Here is a 17,375-nt window from a genome sequence, read left to right as displayed (position 1 = left end):
GCAAAAAGATTAAGAAGGTGAAAAGTAAGACCATGGTTAAGCCCATGGAAGACAGTTTGTAAGCAAATTGCTTAAAAAAATGGAAACAATGGGGCTCCATGTCTTTCTAAAGGAAGCATAGCTCTTTGTTTAAACCAGACTCAGTACTTTTCTTCCTTTTAAGTTTAAACCATTATTCTAGAGTGTTCTAATACACATAATATTGTAAATATAGCATCTGCAAAGATAAGATTAAAAATAATACATATACACATATATTATTTTTCCACAAATAATCCAAGGCCTGCAAAAAAAAAAAAAAAAAAAAGAAAAGAAAAGAAAAGAGAAATTCTGAGAGACAAGCCAATAGAAACAGTCAAACCACAACCAACCTGGGGATGGAAACTGTGACTATGGAGTAGTTTAGAAGCTAACGACTTGGTAAGTGATAACTCAGATACAATTTCATGCTGAGGAGTTTAGTTTTCGTGTGCAAAGGAGGTAAGTCCATTTTTGGAGGAGAAACAGACTTTTGTTTCTGTCCTCCAAGAACATGAAAATCACGAGTACTTTTACAAGGTCTCTATGAATAGCCCCAGTTGTCTGAATATGTAGTTTTAAAAAATGCCCATGACAAGGGAGAAGTCTGTCTGACTTGGAAGAGAAGGCAAAGATCAATGGGAAGATCCTTTCCAACAGAAAACTCAATAACTTTCCCATAAACCTCAGTTCTTTTAGGGCAGAGAGATATTAGGTCTCAAAAAGGTAAGACAAAAACCTTCTGATGAACAGTAGTCCAGAGGATATAACTCTGCAGTTGTAAAACCTTGGATTCTTCAGGAAGTGCCCTGGCTCAAGGTTATTTCTGCTATTTTAAGTGGAAATCGAGTCTAAGGATTTTGTCTTATGAATGGAGACGTTTCATTTGGCATACAAAGAACATTCAACATATTAGCCATTCAGATTAATTGATCACTCTGCTCTGTGTATTGTTTCTAACCAGTGAGTTCTTTTTAGTTCAGGGTTTAAGCTTTGATTACCAATGAACAAGCCCCTTGAGGGGATTTATAGCAATAGGATGCCCTGATGAACTAAATTCCAAGAAGTCCCATGTTCAGACTCATTTTTTTTTTTTGGTGAAAACCCTCTGGTTTCTACCTTTGTTTCTGATCTTTCTCCAGTCTGTGCCACATTGCTGAGAGACATTCTCAAACCTAAGAGATTTCTGGGGTCAATGTTTCCTCTGTAACAGGAACCAGGATGAACTTTTAAAATGGCTAGATCCTGCCAGAGAGATATGCAAACACCACAATATTTAATATATGCTTAATTATCTTTAATACAGGGTCCATTTTATTAAAACTCAGGGAACACATGATGCTGACATGGCAAAGACATTCCTTTCCATGGAGAATCTCCTTCCACAATGCCAAGACCTTGACCTTACGATAGGGTGGGGACAGTAAGAAATCTACGTGCATGATTCAAGTCTGTGACATGTGAAACTGATACTAACCTGAATTAACTCCTGTTCCTCTTCTCTTATTATACATCTTTACATTAGCACATATACCTCTCAAACCTCCACTTGAGGATGTGGCTGGCTCTTCATGCATATGGGGAACATTTATCATCGAGGATGATAAACGTTTAATCCTGTACTAAGAAGACCAAACTGTTAGAGAAATCCCTGATTGTCAGAAAGTAGATGCTGCGCAGGAAGGAGGCCAACTTCCCTGTATTTAGTAGTTACCTGTCCTGTAGCAGGATTGGCCACAGACACTCTTTTTGATCCCCAAGCCCGAGTTGTCCTTCTGTTTCATGTCTAAACTGCAAAATCATAAAAGAAGGCTGATGAGAAACGTCTAAAACAAACAGTAGAATCTCTTAGGAGAGATGAAAAACACTGCTTGTCAAGGAGATTGTTAATTTCATAGACTCATCCCAAAGAGCCTTCAATTAATAAAATCTACCAAGATAAAACTTTCTCTTTCTGTCTCCCTTCCTCCCTCTCCTCTTCTCTCCCCTTCCTTCCTTCCTTCCTTCCTTCCTTCCTTCCTTCCTTCCTTCCTCCCTCCCTCCCTCCCTCCCTCCCTCCCACCATCCCTCCCTTCTTCCCTTTCTTTCTCTCTTTTTTTTTTTTAAATTTGCAGTTAAGACGTTTCCTGTTTTATATCACAGAACAGCTATTTTCCAGGTTTCAAATCTTGGTGAGGTACCATATTTGGCTTTGCTAAAATATTTTCAATTACGACCTCAATAATAATCTTCTGTCCTTTTCATAAACTGAGTCACTTCCAATGTCCCTCCTAGGGTTGGTTTCCTGGCAAAGCTATCTACCCACGTAGAGCCTTTCCTAAGACAATCCTTCCTGGTGTGGTGACAATGCCAAGCTATGTGGTGAGAATACAATGTCTGCGTAAATTATTACACGTTCCCCAGCTCTCTTGGTTAAGATACTAACTCACAGTTCAGTGTTAATGGCGAGATGATGCTTGTGGATGTAGACTTAAACAGCGAATTCCCCACTGTATCTTTTCCAGGAGACTAGAAGCCAAAAGTGAGCGGGAAATCGGAAGATCATTCCGTTCCTGGAGGCCTGGCCGAGGATAAAGGGGGACTACTATGATCAGCGGCCGGCGGGGCAGGAGGGGGCCGGCGTGGGCAGCCAAACCAAGTATTAGCCTAGAATCCAGCACAGTCTGCAAAGGAGCACAGCAGCCGGTGCCTGTCGGTGGTCACCGCTTTGCACTGGACCGTCAGCACCCCTACAGCCCGGGGAAGGACCTGCGCAGTGGTCCGCTTTTCCTGCTTCGCTGGCTCTCACTGTTATCTTACCAGAAATACGAAACAATCTCTGCTCAGGGGAATCATGGAGCGAATGCAGTGTTATTTGACAACGAGGGAGGGGGCAACACAGGGCTCCTCACCCTTTCATTGGGAGTTACACTCGGAGACCTTCCTGCGTCTGGGGATTTGCTCAGCACGCGCTGCGCGCCCCTGCGGCGGAGCAGGACCCAGCCTGCCACACCCAGCGGGGCTGCGAACCCCTCAGGCCTGGAACTAGAGTGAAATCAGAAACCTTCTCTCCTAGGTCGCCTCATCCACGTCACCGATCCTCTCTACTGTTTGCTCACCCCATCCATAGTAGGCACTTTCATTGACAGTGATATTCTGAGTGACTCTCGACTGGGTTCTGATGATTGGACTAGGAGAAAGATGAGGGTCTGCGCTCGGAAAGGGCACAGCTGGGTTTGAGTACACACTGATGTCGTGCGACAGCCGCGGTGGGGAAGGCCTCGCTCCTGGCCTCCTTCCCCCCTCGTCCCCCCGCCACGTGCCACAGCCGCGTCTCACAATCACAAGGCGGGACAGTATCTACAGCACGAAGTCTATGTACACATGGACCATTCCCTTGGCATGCTTGAGAGAGACACACACGCTCACACACATGTACACCCACGTGAGAGCGAGAGACGCGAGCACGCACAGTGGAGACAATGAAAATGGCACTGCCTAGCATCTGCGGCATGACTAGCGCGGGGGTGGTGGGCGTGAAGGGAAGTGATGGGGGATTCCTGGGATGAATGTGGGGAGATAGAACACACTGGAGGGGGGAGGAGAGGGTCGTAAAAGTTGGGGAGGGTGGAGGCAGAAAAGCCCCATAAAGGCTCAACACAGGACTCCAGCTTGGGTTCCACTGAAAATGGTTACCAGTCAGCTCAAGAGAAAAACAGAAGAAAAAGTTGATGGCAATATACACACCAAAGGCAAGACCTTGTTTTGTTTTGTTTTTCCTCACGGATGAAACAAGATGAAGGAAGGATAGTGTGTGAGGGGGTTAACATCCATCTGGTTCTTCTTCCTGGGTCTCATTTTTACACCCGGGTGTCCTTAGCACGGCGTGGTCTTCGGACACCATTCATCTGTTCAGATCGACGCATCCTGGTAGGACTTTCCCACCCTGACTCCCACTCCAATGTTTACTGATGGACTTGAAAATTGTTTTAAATGTCGTGTTTTCTTCTTCCGTAGTTCCCCCTTTACTTATAAACACACAAAGTTGTGAAATAAACAGTCTCCCCCCATCTCGCTCTCTCTCTCTCTCTCTGTATCCTGTGTGACGCATTTTTGTGTGTTTTTTTTTTTTTTAAATTATTTTAAAATTTTTATTCTATTAACATTTGCTGAGAAGGCAGAGCAGAGAAGCTGCCAGCAGCCACAGTGGTACGGCCAGGCTGATGGATCCGTTGATTCCTCTCACCGACCCAGGTCCTGCAGTGAGAGAGAAGAGAATGGTTACACCTGCCCATCTACGTTCCAGCTGACTTCTGTTCCTGTCAGAGGGGAGGCCCTGCCAGGGACCAGCACCTCAAGTCAGCACGCTCAGGCTCACAATCTTTTCTTAATCCTTCTTGAGCTATAAGTATCTTAAGGAGTATCAGTGGTCGAAACACCTCTAAATACAAAATGCTGTCATCAGAACAGACCTGAAACTGGTTATCACTGACGTGTCTGGCAGTGCCGCGGGCTGCTGGTCACCCAGCCTCCTCCTGCATGCCCTGCTTGGCATGGTAGCCGATGCGGGCGCTCATTAAGATTCCAAGCATTGGCCAGGGTCCTTCAGCAGCCAGACACGGGCTCCTCCAGCCGATTTATCACAGCATCTCCATCAATAAAACATGGAACCAATCTGTGACTCTCTTGTTTCTCAGGGGGAAGCAGTAATTATTTATTGGTTACAGGGAGGGGAACCATTTCAAAGTAATATTTGTGACTGGTGACACGTTAGCGGCAAGGTGGAAAGTAAGTCAACTCATTGTGGAGTTTGAAGAGGCAGCAGGGGGTCCTCTGGTCCAAACTCTCTATTTGACACTTTAAAAATAGAAAGCAAAGACAACAATAACAACAGAAGATGACAAACAAACAGACCCAGAGAGGTTAAGAGGCAGGCCCAAGGCAGAAACAGAACTGAGACTTGAACTTGCCCAACCTCAACCCTAAGCGGTCTGTGCCCGCTGCCAGCCTCGATTTCCCCATGTGGACGTGATTTGGCGGGGGAGGGGGTGGCTATAGATCCTGAGGGAGATTGGACTGGAGAGGAAGGTGCAGGAGTGATCTGTGTGTTGACAGAAGGAAGAGGATTGGCAAAGAAAACGTAGGTGGGGAGAGCTTGTTTCTTATGCTTTGCTTGCCCACTCTCTCCTTTTGTATCTTTTTGTTCATACAGATCCTTACAAGGGAAAAAAAAAATGAGTATTTTTCACAACCAAGACTTTGGGATTGAAGACTACATGCTTAGATGATGACATTTAAGAGAAAGACTGGTGTGACTGCAATTATGGGTCACTTTGAAGTTTTGAGGGCACAGATGCAGACAAATGTGTGTGAGTGAGTGTGTGTGTGTGTGTGTGTGCATGTACGTTTAAACTTATGATGGTTTAAGTGCAATGGGAGCATTCTCTGGTGTGTGAATGTTGCCAATATTGTCAACAGTCATACCAGAGCAGAAGTAAAATAACAGGGAAAGCATTCAATTAAAAAAACGTCCTCCTATTCTTCATTTTCTGTAAATCATAATAGCAACAACCACCAAACAAACCCAGGAAACAATTATGCAGCTCTTACTACAAGGTACTGTCTAAATGGTTTACAGGTGCTCTGAGACAGGTGTGCTAATGAGCCCTGTTCCACAGCGAGATGACAGTGGCAGGGAGAGGACACTTCCATTCACAAGTTCACACAGCTGGGGTGCGGGCTGTCCCTGGCATCAGGCTCCAGGGCCACCTCTGCACAGTGCAGGTACCCACTGAAGGGTGCTGATGAGTCTCTTGGCAAATGTTTGGCAAGTGAAGTCTGTGTTTGTTTAAAATAACAGCCAACACTAACAAAACAACATGAAGGCATCCATTATCTTAAAGAAAGAAAGAAAGAAAGAAAGTGATTTCAATAGAATATTTGGACTAGAATGCCTTTTTGGAAATATTAAAAATATTACTTACTAAAAATATATAAATATATAGAGACTTCAAACAGCATAGTTATAGTACAAAATGAGCTTTATTATATGTAGAGATATGGAATTACAGATTAAAATGTTAAATATTCTATCAATCACGCCTCTAATTTTCTAAATGGCTATAGGATTATATTAACACCTTCAGGTTTATGCCTTTCATGAGGAATTAAAGTTCAAGAAGGTCATATTTCCTGTTTAAAGCACCTGGTTAGTCATTGTGTTCGAGGCACTAGAATCCAGATGTTCTGAGTCTTAGCTCCACACCCTTCCTAGCCCAGCCCCTCCCTGTCCCCCACTCCACCCTTTGGCCCTTTGGCATTTTGAATCTCCTGTAGTGGTGGCTCCCCAGGGCTCTGGCCTCGGGGCCATTTTAGTTCCACTGTACACTTTAGGTGGGTGAGCTCTGGGGCACATTTGTTTAAATTAGTGAGTGTGTCAGTGACGTTTCAAAGCAGAGAAGGACTACATACAAACTGAGGCCTGGTTAATCAAAAATGATTTTTGTTTTGCTCTAGAGATAGTGTGAAACAGAAAGTTTTCAGAAATAGTCTAATTCTGCCTATTTTCTTAACCTCATTTTTAGTGCTGGGACAGGCTAGATTATCATTCAGACATCTTGCAGTTGAGGGGTACCTAGGGAAGTCTAAAAAGCCTAGTCTTGTTTTACTGGGAAGGTAATAAATATTTGAGAAAGCAAAATTTCCATCGACATATAGACACAACACATATAAACCAAGATAAACATGTTCAATATGACATTTTGTTAATGTCTATACACATATATACATAGACACAAAGAGAAGAATATGTTATATGCATATTCATATACACACATATGATATGCACAGGTATTATTGGTCTTTTCACACACATAATTGAGAATGAACTATTATGTTTTCATAATGTTCTACTTGTATATACGGGCTCCCAGTATACGACTGTATTAATATTTTTAATTTTATCCTTTATAAAGTTACAACATATTTGAAGTGGATTTTTAGGCTCTGTTAAAGAGATTGTCATCTCTATCGATTATTACTAAGTGCTCTCTTATAGCTATTTGAGGTACTTATACGACTTGCTCTCGTCATAGTTGGTTTTGAGAGTAAATAAATAGGCTAAACAATGCAGGGTGGGGAGTTATCACAAGGGTGTGTGCAATTATGGGTACATATATATGATTGCCTCAGAGAATACTTCAGTTAATGGCCATTTCAGGAAAAAATAATCAGCAAAATCATTAATTATGTTTCAGTTCAGTTATGAAATTCCTGCTTATTTGTGGAAATGCAAGTGGTAAATCTTATTCCCACACCAGATTGCTTAGCAAATACTTTTCTATACCGACAGATAGAATGAAACCAAGAGTCTGCAAACATAAACTAGCCTTAAGAATAGATGGGCAAATAGAACCACAATTCAAAAATTGCTACACGGTTTCACAGGACAGGCAAATATTGTACCTTGGTCCTTAGCCACATTCTGTGTGTGTGTGTGTGTGTGTGTGTGTGTGTATGTGTGTGTGTGTGTGTGTGTACGCACATGGGTTGTATCCGGTGAACATTCAATAAATGGTAGCAGAATCATTACTGTTCTTGACTATAGATGTCCAGATAACAGAAAGGCACAAAATACCCCTGTATCAAAGGATTGGTTTGTGAACTGAGTCAAAGCTTTTAATGTTTGACCCGAAGGGGCAAAATTCACTTGCAGCAAGATTGAAAATCTTGAGTCAACTCACCAGGTCAAGGTTCTCAGCCCCAGGACAGGATGATAAGTGAGACTGTATCAAGGTGCACGCTGGACTGCACTTTGCCATGGCAACGCTTAAAAAGGGAATTTGTGACTAAGGGCAAGATTTATATAACCTCCTGAAAATGAGGAATATGAGTAATTTTTTTTTTTTTGGCAAAGTCTATACACTACAAACCTGATTCAGGTTGCTGGGTCACTTGATTTGTCTTCCGGTAAAATCTCAAAGCAAGGACAGGTGACTTTCAGCACCTGCTTTAGACAGCACTCTCTTAGAGACACTTTGTGATTCAAATCGGACATTTCTGTTGCTTCTCCTGGGTACCTAGGGCTCATTTCATGGGCTGGGGACTATATTTATTCAAAAACAATCACTAATTACACCCTCAGTGATTGTTGGGCTATCGTTTCATCCACGAAGCAACTGAGGTTGATCATAGTTTTATTCCTGTACCTAGTTCAGCCATACAAGACAAGAAGACAGGCCAGGCAACTTTAAGTTTGAATTCTTAGAATTACTAAGGGCTGGCGGAGTGACTGAAAATAAGGCAAAAACCTAAACAATATAGTTAACAATTGTTAAGTGAAAGAGAAAAATAACCTCCTAAATCTCTCTCAGACATTATCCAGATGTGCAGACTAAGGCACCTCGGGTCCTGGGAGCCATGTTTAAGGGAAGCCTAAAAAGACGGACTCTGGCGCCACCTGCTGTCCACATTCGGCCAGCACAGCTTCCTCTCGGCGAGTGAATGGGGGATGAACTGGAGCAGATCAGAAGAGGAGATACATTTATGTTTTCTTGGAGCACCATGTCTCAGAATTAAATTTGGGCTCCTCCTACATCATTCTTTATGCATTACTTCCCCTCTCTATAAAGTGAGTCTTGGGTAGGGCTGAAATATTTTCACAGTGAAGTTGGAATGATCACATCTTTTCCATCAAAACAGCATTCAATATTTTGCCAGGAACAATTCTGGAATTCTAGGCCAATACTTAGCATTCTTTTGGGTGATGCTAGGAATTTATCTTAATGGTCTCTGAAATGAAAACAAAGCAAAGCAAAACAAAAAACCCCCATTCTGTGCTTTATTTTTCTACCCACACCAAAGCCCTGAAGTATATGTCCCACTATTTAAGATTTAACTGCAACTGATTATCATGGCACTGGGGAGAGAAGAGCTGAAGAGGGTAGTAGCTGAGACCTTCTTGCCCCAAATAATGTTGCTCCTATGTATATATTTCTAGAACTATGTGCCACATGGCCGATGGAAGTGTGTGGGGCTGTGGGAGGCACCAAAGGGCAACTCCTGGGAGATGCAGCAGCCCCGGCGCATGGCCGCGGGGCGAGGTCGATGGAGACCTGGGGGAATGCAGAGGCAAGAGGGAGCACTACGTTCTCAATGGCTTCATTTTAGGAGACCCTGCTCTATGTCCCTTAGGAACATATCTGCTAGAATAGCCACCAAGGAATGGTCAAGCAGGCTAAGTGTCTCTCTGGAGAGCCCTGTCAGTGTGCAGGGAACATTTCTGAAAGAGTGGCTTTGCAAGAAGTGTCCGCGGACACTTAGGATGAGGGAGGTGGGAGGGGGAAACGTCTCTCAGTTCCAGAGATTGAAAAATGAATAACGATCTAAAGCACTAGAGTAGACATGGGTTGGACCCAGGCCTTCTCGTGAAGGAGAAAGTTTGCCATTTGGGAAAAATAGTGACACATGTGTTATGGAAATTATTATCACAACATGAAATAAACTCCACTGTGGAAGACCCTGACACATGGCTGTGACATTTTAATTTTAACATCGGAGAAGGTAATTAGAAATAAGAACCATACCTTTTTGCTTGAAGTGCACGGTGGTGCCAATTTCTAAAAAAGAAACATTTGGCAAAACAAAAACAGATAAAAAATTCTGTAGCAACTGGGGATAAGCACAAAAGTTGTCTGGTACCCTCCACCGAAAGGGGGCTGAGAGAGAGAGAGTGGACACACATTCCAGTAGCGTCACAGATCGATAGAGACAGAAAGAAAGGCACAGGGAAAGAGATGGGCTGGTTGGAAAACACATGCATTTGGGGGTGGCAAAATCACTCTGCAGCTACAAATACTCGCTGCTGCATGTCGTACATGCAGACAAGTACAAGACTCTGGGTGGGGCGCGGACACGAACGTGTTCCTGTAGTCAGTGAAACACTGGAATGTGCCTGGCTCCCAGCACCGTCCTACGATTTTGCCCCTGGCTGGTCCCACTCTTCTTTCTTCTAACGCGCTCGATGCATTCCAACTTTAAAACTTGGGTACTTGCTGTTTCATCTGCTTGGGATGCGCCCCCCCCCCCCCCCAATCTCCGCATGGCTCATTCAGGTTTTTGCTAAAAATGTTTTAGTTACCAACTCAGGAGGGACTTCTCCCACCACCTTATCAAACAACGGTACCCTATGTTACTTCCTTTACTTTGATTCACCAGTATTAACAGCACTTCTCGCTACTTGGCGTCACGTCACACATCCTTAGGGAGTCTGTCTCCTCCCCGAGAGGCCGCAGGGGCCGCGATCAGGAATGCGGTCCGGTGCCTGGATGGGAGCCGGGCGTGCACTAGGCATTCGGAACTGCTCGCTGGGCACAGAAATACATCTCAGGACTGGAAAAGCTCCAACAGGTCAGACACTGGAATTCCCTTCTAAGTGGCCCTTATCGACTACATCACACCCCTTCGAGCTCTGCAGACATAAGTGTGAACATTTCCCGCAGGCGACCACTCGGAATCTGAGAACCAGCTGAAGGTGGGTCAAACGCAGGAGCCCAAAGCATGAAGAGGAGGACACAGCCTGGCGTCTCTGAAGAAGACGCTTTCCCTGCGAAGCCCAGTGGCTGGACGCTGAAGCAGAGGAGCCTCCTGAACTGCACCCTAGTTGTCTCCCTGTCCCGACATTTCTCACGCTTGCTTGTGGCTCCCCGGGCCACAGCAGAAGGCCGGGAACCACTGAAAGGCGAGAAATAAATATGCCGAGCAGCTTCCTCACAGAGGGTCTGAGACTCTGTTAAAACAGAATCTGCGTAGCTGAATTCTCTGTTCTCTGACTTAGTACAAAGGGTCAGATCCAAAGCAGGTCTGCCAAGTTTCCGAGGTTCAGTGCAATCTATGAATCCCTTCCCTCGCAGATTCTTCATTTGCCCATCCAAAGGCGGTCACAAGGAAAAGCCCTCAGAGAGCATGCTGTTTGCTGGAAGACTTAGGATGGCTAGAAGAGTGAGTGCAATTGTCCCAGTGTCTGAAATCTTGAACACGCTTGGCTATTATTCAGCATTAGAAAACTAGTGTCAGCCAGGCTGTGAGTACACATGGGGACAGTCTCCCTACACTACTCAGATGCGGGGTGGATGTGGAGGTCCAGTGTGAATACTCATGTGTATTGTGATTCCTGGTGGACCTCCATAGGCACTTCTCAGTCATCTGTACCTGCCTCCTGTCCTCAAAAAGCTAGTCCATTAGTTGCAGAAGCACTGGACGTCTTCCGCATGGAATTCCATACGAAGGATGGAAGGAGAATTCTGTTCCTCTCTTAGCAGAAGTCGGCATCTGATGTCCCTCTCACATGAAGCCAGATTCCAGCAAGATATGAAACACCAATCTCTACCTGTTGGCCTCCCTGATCATCGGCCCACTGGTGTTTCGCTTGTACATTAAACACACAACCACTTTTTTTCTTTCACAATCCTGCTCTGACAACTTTTTAAAAAAAATACACATTGCCTTTAAAATTGTTGAAATGGCATTATAGAAAAGATGCTCATCACAATACGAGGAAACTGAGGCCCAGAGAGGCTAATCAGTTACCCAAGGTCACACAGCCTGAGGAGAGCTGAGACTATAATTCAAGGCTCCCAATTCTCCAGCCAGGACCCAGCTCGTTATTCCCCAATATCTCTCTAGTATTTTTCTGAAATCAAACTCTATAACTATAGTCTATATAACTCTAGGGTTTTCAATGGGACATTGAAATGGTTCGGTATTGGCTGGGGAGTGTTTGGCTCTGCTGATGTACAAAGTGCATCGTTCCTTCTTTCCTTGGTCAAGCCTTTGGTGTGTCATCCTTTAGAATGTGTAAGGACCTCTCAAGGTCACAGAATGGTGCTCTTCACCCAAAGGAGCCTATCCCTGATGGGAACATCCTTATGTAAGGAACACTTGACTTCCCCTGTTCCATTTCTGGTCCCCTGGCCTCATGGAATAATTGTAAGCAATTGTTCAGGAACCTGGGCAGGTAGGGAGACCAGTGGCCTTGTTCAAGATAGAAAAAAAAATCACTTAACTTCTCTTCCCTTTGGTTTCATCATCTCTAAAATGAATTTGATCAACATGCTTCTTATAAACTTGTTTTATCAATTAGATAAATTAATTATCATACTATACTTAGAATGCGGCCAGACACAAAGTAAGTGCTCAATAAATAAGAGTTGTCAGATTTGTGGTAAAAAGTTTGGTGGAAAGAGGAAAATGTATCTTAACAAGTAAGCCATGGCCGTACTGGTCCAAAGAATGAATGAATGAATAAATAAATGAATAAATAAATAAATAAATTAAATAAATAGTCTACTGCAACAATACAGATGAACAAAACATCGAGAGAAGCTAGCACACTGAAGTGATAGGGAAGCGCACTGATTAGGCAGCATTTTGGTCAGAAGTAAACTATTGATGTGCCCACGTTAACTAGTCACTGGAACAGGCTTGAATAAGAGTCCTTATGTTCTAAACGGATCTCTTAATTTATCTTTAAGTGGTTAAAAATAGCTCATTTTAAAAAAAGGCCATAAAAGAATTGGCAAAATATCATGCTATATGAAGAAAATATAAAAATCATACAAAATATACATTTGTTTGAAGTACCTTTAATAAGCAAACTAGCTTACCATTTACATTGTAGAAAGTCTTTCCTATTGCAGTAAAGGAACTGGTTTGTGTAATTCTAATGATCTTAACACTTGGAATTCCATTTGTCTTTAGGAAAAGAGTGGCATGCTTATTTCGTACTGTTATTTTCTACTTATCATATTCTGTTGGAAGAGAACATTATTCTTTTGAGGAGCAAAATCCTGCTATTTTCTGTGCCTGGCTCTTTGAAAACCTGGTTGTGTCCTGCCATCTTGTGGTCATACCAAGACATGGTCCTATGTACTGTCTAAAAGGAAAAGACTGTGTCCACCAGGTGGCAGTAGTTAGAAAAATAAACGCAGTATTTCTTTTTTCAGTCAGAGCAGGACTGAAATGTTACTCTCCAAAAAGGAGTCTTCCTATTTTTATAGACAAAAAAAACAAAAAAAAAAATCTCTTTAACAGCTTAAAATTATTCTTTTTCTAGTGCAAAGGTGATCTCAAGTTCTTGAGAAAAACAGCTTTGCCAGGGATATTATTTCTATAGGCCTCCCCTGGACACATTCGTTAGAATATGTCTAAAACATGATATTTATGCCTTTCAGGAAGACTTCTCTCCACATATCTATCTTGCTTTAGCAAACACCCTTAACAAGTAAGTGTAGCAGTGCAGGTCCATAGAATAAAATAAAAATAAATCTACTACAGCACTACAATGGATAAAACTTTGGGGGAGTCCAGTACAGAGAAAGTTCTAGAATTCTCTGGAAGTATTATTAGCATATGCGTAGATATTACTTCCTAATGAGGAGGTGCAAGGCAGTCATGGGAAAATCAGTGCTAGAAAAGGGAAGCATCTTGACAAATTCATTTAGGCTAATCTGTCTTTGACTTTGGACTTCCAGATACTCTGCATCCAGCCATGTTAGACAAACCTTTGGCATGAAAAAAGCTGATTCAGCCTCTCTCACTAGCACAGACAACGCCTTCCTGTTCACTACTGTAGCCTCAGCTCAGTATTTCTCTAGCACAGAGTAAGTGTTCAGTAGAGTTGCTAAATAAATGTCCAAGTGCATGAATGAATGAATGAATAAGTGCATGCATGAATGACTAAGTGAATGAATCAATCCCAGCTTTAAGAGCTGCCTTAGTGCCCTGGCAGTTTGCTCAGTGGTTAGAGCGTCGTCCTGCGGACTGGAGGGTCCCTGGTTCAGTTCCCACTAAGGGCAGGTACCTCTGTTGCAGTTTGTCCCTGGCTCCGGTTGGGGTTATGTGGGTGGTAACCAGTCCATGTGTCTCTCTCACATTGATGTTTCTCTCTCTCTCTCTTCCCCCCTCTCTCCCTCCCGTTCTATTTGAAGATAAATGCAAAAATGTCCTCGGGTGAGGATTAAAATTAAATAAATAAATAAAAGAGCTGCCTTAGCTAAGCTTCTAGGCAGGGGAAGAGTCAATTCTCCTTTGGAACCACCATGCCTTGTATCCCAAGGCAAAGAAACTGCTGTTGGGATTCACCATTCGAAGAGCCATGTGGGGCCAGGAGGCCTTTTCATCAGTCCCCAAATCCTGGCAGGTAGAAACTTTTCTGGAGGGCTGAGCTTTATTTAAGAATATCCTCATGGCCCTGGCTGGTATAGCTCAGTTAGTCGAGCATCATCCCATGCACTTAAAGGTCTCCGGTTCGATTCCCGTCAGGTTTGATCCTTGGTCAGGGTGGTACAGGAGGCAACCTATCAATGTTTCTCTCTCTCTCTCTCCCTCCCTCTCACTCTAAAATCAATAAAGACATATTTAAAAAATAAGAATATCCTGATGGCTAAAGAAAATTTAAACCTTAGAAAATAAAAATTCAAGCTTCTTTTTTGTTCAGAGGCTAGAAAAGTTTTTCTTTTCCTGATCTCCCATCTTCTATTAAGTTGCACGAGTAATTCTCTCCCTCTCATTAAAAACAGAATTGTGAAGACGAGAGAGACTTCATTAGAAACTCTAGAGTTCACCATTTGGAAACTCCCGTATTACCTGAGAAAATTTTCGTATCTATGTTTATGAACAATTTTGACATTTTACCTGCTTCGAGTTCTATCTGGGAAGCAGATGAGGGTACAGCAAAGCCATAAAAAACAGGAATTGATTTTCAGTGCTTCGACTTTTGACAACTTCCTTCCAAGCCTCTGCTTACAAGACTCGTTCCCACCCACACCTGGGGGATGCAGAATTTGGAGGTTTATATTGTTTGCAAAGTTTTTCTAATGCCAGGGTGTTTACTTGAACATAAACAGCTTATTTATTTATTTATTTATTTATTTATTTATTTATTTATTTATTTTTATCCTCACCCGAGGATATTTTTCCATTTTTTGTACAGATAGAGTGGGAGGGAGAGAGAGGAAGGGAGAGGGAGAGAGAGAAACATCGACGTGAAGGGACACATTGAGTGGCTGCCACCCGCACGACCAACTAGGGCCGGGGACAAACTGCAACCGAAGTACGTGCCCTTAGCGGGAACCGAACCCGGGTCTCTCCGGACCGCAGGCCGACGCTCTAACCACTGAGCCAAACCGGCCAGAGCAGCTTATTTATTTTTTATCTCCCACAGCCATTTGAACAAGAAAACATTCCCTCCCCTGTTGCGTAAGACACAGCTCTTTCCAGAAGGCTGGTCTTCTAATGTGCCACAGGTTTTGAAAATGACGTATTAGAGAACTAAAATAATTAACAGCACTTTACCCTCCCCCTTCCCCCCTCCCCCCTCCGGGACCAGAATTAGTACGAGTATGTGTTCAGGGGAAAGGAAGGGTCCAAATTCAAGAGGGATTTTATACTTCAGCTGCCTGGAAAAAGTGAGAGAGGGATGCTTTTAAAATCATGAAGAAATTTAATCAAAGAAACAAAGGAGAAGATTCCACCTGCTTCTTCCTCCCTCACTGATGCTGAGGACCTGAAGCATAACGTTTGTAAGGTTCCTCCGTGGAATTTATGTTTTTTTGTGCTCTGACTTTTCCTTTTTTTTTTTGGTCAAGATTTTGAAAAAAAATAAAACTTTTATTATTATAGTAGCTTAAAATGGGGACATTTTTATTAATTCAATTTTCAAAGACACACTTTGAAAGTTATTAATTTCTTTCTTGCAGGTTTCTCCACTGTACTCAGAGGCTTTAGGGATTAGTGATGTCTACTTACAAGTATTATTACTATTTTCTCTTTTGACATAGAAGAAGATACGCCTGTGATTTCTGTTTGGGTTGTCAGAGTTTTTGATTTCCTCACACACACTGTATTCCTGTCGTATAAACTCAAATGCCTAATATTTCTAGAGTGATGTGCTCTGAGCATCACAGTCATAATTCTGGGACTAGTTTTGGGAGAAAAAACCAAAGCAGAGAAGTGGGTCTAAACTTCCACAGTAAGGCTATTCCTGTTTTTCAAGTGAATTCATAGATGGACCATTTACTATCCTAACTACTGAGAGAATATATCAAATTGGTTTGGAAAATGAAGACGTCTTAGCATGTCATCAATATTTGAGAAAGGAAGTTGGTCTCCCTTAGCTAGGCTTGGGTCAAAAAGGAATCCTACACTTTGCTTTTAAATCATTTTAAGGGTTTTTCCTCCTACAGTGAACTTCGGATATTTGATGCTATTTTGGGGTGCGTCAGGGACACAAATGATTAACCAGCATATTGGTCACCTTGGACATATGGTGATAACTCCTTGTTGAATGAATGAATAAATCCAAACTGAAACCAATGCTGACATAATTTCCCCTTGCGAATAAGATATCTGAGACTCACTCCTTAGTCTCATTAATGAACTAACTGTCTACAAACCAAATGTCCTATACTGAAGAGAATCAGAGAAAAAAAATTAAGTGAAAAGTCATTTCATTAAAAAAAAAAAAGACACATTGATAAGAGCAAACATGTTAATATATCAATTTGCAGAGAGAATGCAGGAGCTCCCACATCTGAAAGGGGGCTTCTTACTGACATCCTGGGGTGACACAGGCAGGTCCCGTGTAAGTCTAAGATCCCCTGTGAGACGAGTCAGGGTTGGTTCAGGACCCGGGAGCTGTGTGCCCGTCACTGCGGAGGGAGCCCTGGCCCAGGGCCCGAGAGCTGCTCCTGAGCTGTGACCTTGAGCAAGTCGCAGGAACATGCCCAGCCTCAGAGAGGGCAGGACATGGAGAACAGTGTCGCCGTTCTAACTCGGATGTTTTATAGGATGCTGACAGCTCAGACAGTCAGACCAAACATCTGTTTACATCAATCCGTGGTGTTATCTCTGAGGAAAGAGCTTACATATGATCTTTATTTTCTTCTTTATAGTTTCATAAATCCTCAAGTTCTTCCATAATGGAAATTTGTAACATTTATTATCAGAACAGAAAACTACTTACAAAAACAAATCAGTGTATTAAAAATACCCTCTAAGTCTCGGGGGAAGTTACTAATCAGATGCTGATTATTTGGCTTTGGGTTGACATCATTACAAGAAGACGTAATTTCTCCCCCACCCCGCCTCCTGATTTCTTAGTTGGCTGATGTCTTATAGTAAAACCAAAGAGAAGCTAAGGTAGGTGAGGTCTAATTTTTGAAAGAAACATAGTTCTAACAGCATGAAATACGATGCAGTAAAGAATGTATTATGTGGGTTTATGAGGTCCTTCTGACAGTAGGCTTAAAGCAGTGCCTGTAGAGTAAGTAGAGGTGCATGATTTGACTTGAGCAGCTCTGGGCTCTGCTCAGCGGCAATAG

At 42.8% G+C, this 17,375-nt stretch overlaps 1 protein-coding gene across 2 annotated transcripts in view; it reads right to left on the bottom strand.

Annotated features, from left to right (window-relative positions):
• Positions 1-2,128: 2,128 nt before the first annotated feature.
• Positions 2,129-17,375, bottom strand: part of LOC118616867 (limbic system associated membrane protein) — a 662,882-nt gene continuing 647,635 nt past the window's right edge. Inside the window, exons 8-9 of one of the 2 annotated variants that reach the window (XM_036242369.1) lie at positions 9,582-9,614; positions 2,129-4,254 (exon numbers count right to left, since the gene is read on the bottom strand). In XM_036242369.1, coding sequence (XP_036098262.1) covers positions 4,157-4,254; positions 9,582-9,614 — 131 coding nt within the window. In that variant the 3' untranslated portion in view covers positions 2,129-4,156. The remainder of the gene's footprint in view (positions 4,255-9,581; positions 9,615-17,375) is intronic. The other variant, XM_036242370.1, reaches the window with a different exon arrangement.

This window comes from Molossus molossus, unplaced genomic scaffold (genome assembly GCF_014108415.1).
Source record: "Molossus molossus isolate mMolMol1 unplaced genomic scaffold, mMolMol1.p scaffold_m16_p_5, whole genome shotgun sequence".
Classification (NCBI taxonomy): Eukaryota; Metazoa; Chordata; class Mammalia; order Chiroptera; family Molossidae; genus Molossus; species Molossus molossus.
This window is presented reverse-complemented; position numbering and strand designations above follow the sequence as displayed.